Source organism: Dipodomys ordii, unplaced genomic scaffold, assembly GCF_000151885.1.
Source record: "Dipodomys ordii isolate 6190 unplaced genomic scaffold, Dord_2.0 Scaffold3313, whole genome shotgun sequence".
Classification (NCBI taxonomy): Eukaryota; Metazoa; Chordata; class Mammalia; order Rodentia; family Heteromyidae; genus Dipodomys; species Dipodomys ordii.
Genome location: NW_012270528.1, coordinates 3,871 through 7,414, shown reverse-complemented (window position 1 = coordinate 7,414; position 3,544 = coordinate 3,871). Strand labels below are relative to the sequence as shown.

General features: G+C 42.8%; 1 protein-coding gene across 1 annotated transcript; it reads left to right on the top strand.

Annotated features, from left to right (window-relative positions):
- Positions 1–310: 310 nt before the first annotated feature.
- On the top strand, positions 311–3,004 carry LOC106002111 (protein Mis18-beta-like; the record flags this gene model as incomplete). Its single annotated transcript, XM_013037035.1, has 4 exons — positions 311–410; positions 1,075–1,197; positions 1,663–1,744; positions 2,707–3,004. Coding segments are annotated over 4 exons (422 nt in total), but the record flags the coding sequence as incomplete, so codon positions are not given.
- Between the last annotated feature and the right edge of the window lie 540 nt (positions 3,005–3,544).

Here is a 3,544-nt window from a genome sequence, read left to right as displayed (position 1 = left end):
GACGCCCCGGCCGGGCGCCGCGCTCCGACTCCCAGCCCCGCTGTTGGTGCGGGTCCCGGGGCTCGAACCTGGCCCGGACGCGCGCCCTGAGCATTTTAGCTCAGAGCTAGAGCTGTGCCGCTCGAGTCACACAGCTCCACTTCCATCTTTTTTTGATTTGCTAGTAAATTGGCGATGAGAGAGTCTCGCGGGCTTTCCTGCCCGGGCTGGCTTCGAACCCCGATCCGATCCTCAGATCGCAGCCTCCGACGTGGCTCGGATCACGGGCCTTCTGAACCACCGGAGCTCAGCTGCGGTTTTCCTTTTCAAGCTCCTCAGAGGTTTCTTTTTCTCGTCTTCCCAGGAGTCACAAACAACGTCGTTTTGGAAGCGCCCTTTCTGGTTGGCATTGAAGGTTCGCTCAAATGCAGGTAAGGCCGAGAATGCCCGGTGGGCTCCAGACCTGGGCGTTATGAGGGAGAAACGGGGACGGGACACGGACGATCCTTTGAGTCCTTCTATTTAATTGTAAGCTGTGTATGTGCGATATATTTTTATTTCTCGCTTAAGTATGCTAAAATGGACATGTACCTTTCAATTAATAGCATCCTAAATTTAAAATCAGGACCTAAGATTGCATATGGCACCAACATTTTATTCTGTTGACAGCTTTATTGCAGATAATTCCACAAAGCATTATTATAGTGTGCATATGCATATATGTATGTGTATGTGTATGTATACATATACACATATTCACATCTGCCTCCCGTGCAGCTGGGATTACAGACATGGAAATGGATTCCCCCCCACCCCCCATGTTGGGGCTTGGACTCTGGATTCACTGTCCCTTGACCTTCTTTTTGCTCCTAGAGCTCTACCACTACCACTTGAACAGCAGCACCGCTTCCAGCATTTTTCTGAGTCTCATGGACTTTCCTTCCTTGGGCTGGCTTTGAACTGCAATCCTCAGATCTTAGCCACCTGAATAGCCAGGATTACAGATATGAGCCCCCAAAGCCTGGCTGGAATGGATGGATACCTTTTATTTGTTCTCTAATTATCCTTCTGGCCATATTTTGTCTCTCCTTCCAGCACTTACAACCTTCTATTCTGTAGTTCCTGTGGAATTCCCATTGGCTTCCATTTGTATTCCACCCATGCTGCTTTGGCTGCTTTAAGAGGTCACTTCTGCCTTTCTAGTGATAAAATGGTTTGGTGAGTAGGTATTTTTTGTTTGTTTGTTTTGTCGGTCATGGGCCCAAACTCTGGGCCTGCGTGCTGTCCCTCAGCTCTTCAGCTCAAGGCTAGCACTCTACTACTTGAGCCACAGTGCCACTTCCAGCTTTAGCTGCTTATGTGGTACTGAGGAATCGAACCCAGGGCCTCATGCATGCAAGGCAAGCACTCTACCACTGAGCCACCTTCCCAGCCCTGGTGAGTAGATATGTTTATCAAGTAAATTTTTATCTCTTGTGAAAAACAAAGTATTTGTATTAAAGATACAAACTCAGGGATTATCATCCAAAAAAATAGCAGTGTATATGACATAACTTCTTAACATTGTGATTGTTCTGGTTGTATTCTCATCATATTGTCTTAGTAGTCGTACCACAGAATAATTCAAAAGGGTATTTTATTTACTTACTTGTACTAATATTTGTTTTCTGTATTTCCATTTAGCTATCGGTTAAAAACAAAAGCTGTAGTAAATGCATCTGAGATTGATATTCAGAATGTTCCTCTACCAGAAAAGATTGCAGAGGTAAACTTTTCATGGTTGTATAGTTCTTTTAACATAGACAAATCCTCTTAAGTGGTGCTGGGAATTGAATCCAAGGTTTTGCACACTCTAGGCTAGTGTTTGCTTGAGCTGTATCCCCAGTATGGACAAGTTTATTTTTATTTTGCCAGTCATGGGACCCAAACTCAGGGACTGGTGTCTCACGTGGCTTTTTTACTTTTTCACTATACTTTGGTCATGCCTCTCTAATTGGAGATGAGAGTCTCCAATTTGGATTTGTTGGCCTGGACTGGCATTGAACCTCAATTCTTACAGCTCAGCCTCTTGAGTAGCTGAGCTGTGAAAGGCATGAACCTGATTCCTTGCTAAAGAAATATCATTTTTTTGCCCTTGGGGAGCGGGTAATGTTAGTTGTAGGTATTCACTAAAGGGCCTAGACGCTATCCTTGAGCTCTTTTGTTCAAGACTAGCCCTCTACCACTTTGAGCTACAGCTCAATTCCCGTTTTCTGGTGGTTAACTGGAAGAGTTTCATGGATTTTCCTGCCCAGGCTGGCTTTGAACCGCAATCCTCGATCTCAGCCTCCTGAATAGCTAGAATTACAAGCGTGAGCACCCAGCTAAGAAATGCATTCTTTTTTTTTTTTTTTTTTTGCCTGTCCTGGGGCTTGAACTCAGGGCCTGGGTTCTGTCCCTGAACCTCTCTGCACTCAAGGCTAGTTCTCTACCACTTAAGCCACATCCCCACTACCAGCTTTTCCTGTTGATGTGGTACTGAGAAATCAAACCCTGGACTTCATGCATGCTAGGCAAGCACTCTACCACTAAGCCACATTCCAGGCCCAAGAAATGTATTCTTCATATAGATTGAGATTGGTAACTCCCAATCTTGATCTAAAACAGCTGAAATTTGAAGTGGCATTCCAACCAACAAATTGAGAGTTAAAATACAATGTCCTGATAGTTATGTATTTCTCTCTGCAGCTCAAAGAGAAAATAATGCTAATACATGCTCGCTTAGATTCACTCACCAAGATTCTGAAGGAAAAGACTTCTCACAAGTCCAAGCCAGAAAACTTATCTTTGGTTCTTCAGATGTGACTATCAGATTCAAGATGTTGACTCTTCAGCAACAAGTGCTGTTTGGTAGTTTGTGAAAGAACCTGGCTTCATGAATGGGGTTTGCAGCCAGGCGCCATAGTTACTCAGGGCACTCATACCTGATAGCTGTTTGCAGCCAGCCTAGATAGGAAAGACCGTGAGACTTTTAATTCCAATTAACCAGTAGGAAACTGGAAGTGCTACTGTGACTCAAAGTGGTAAAGCTCTAGCATTGAGTAAAAAAGCTCAGGGACCATGCTCAGGCCTTGAGTTTAAGCCTCACAACCAACAACAAAAAGAATGGGATTTGTGTAATGTGCTTTAAAATGTTTATTTCTTTTCTGATCTTCCAAAAGATTTGTGAAGCTGTTCTTAAATTAAAAATTAGTTCAACAGGTTTTTATAGCTGTTTGCCTAAGTACATGTTATAGTTTAGTTTCCTAATGCCTATCTTTGAAGATACCTTTCACTGCAAATTGAGAGTTTTGAGTGCAATGTCCATGTATCCTCTATCTAACAAGGCATGGTCAATCTGAAAATACAATTGGGGTTAATGCTGATTACTAGCATTTCTTCATGGAGCCAGTGTTATAAGAATACTTATGAATCATGTTTTTCATGTAACATGAAATATTCTATGGGTCAGCTTTAGTAATTTGATGGTATAATATGGTTTCGTATACTGTAAATATTGAAAGTAATAAAATTTCACTTTTTTTTT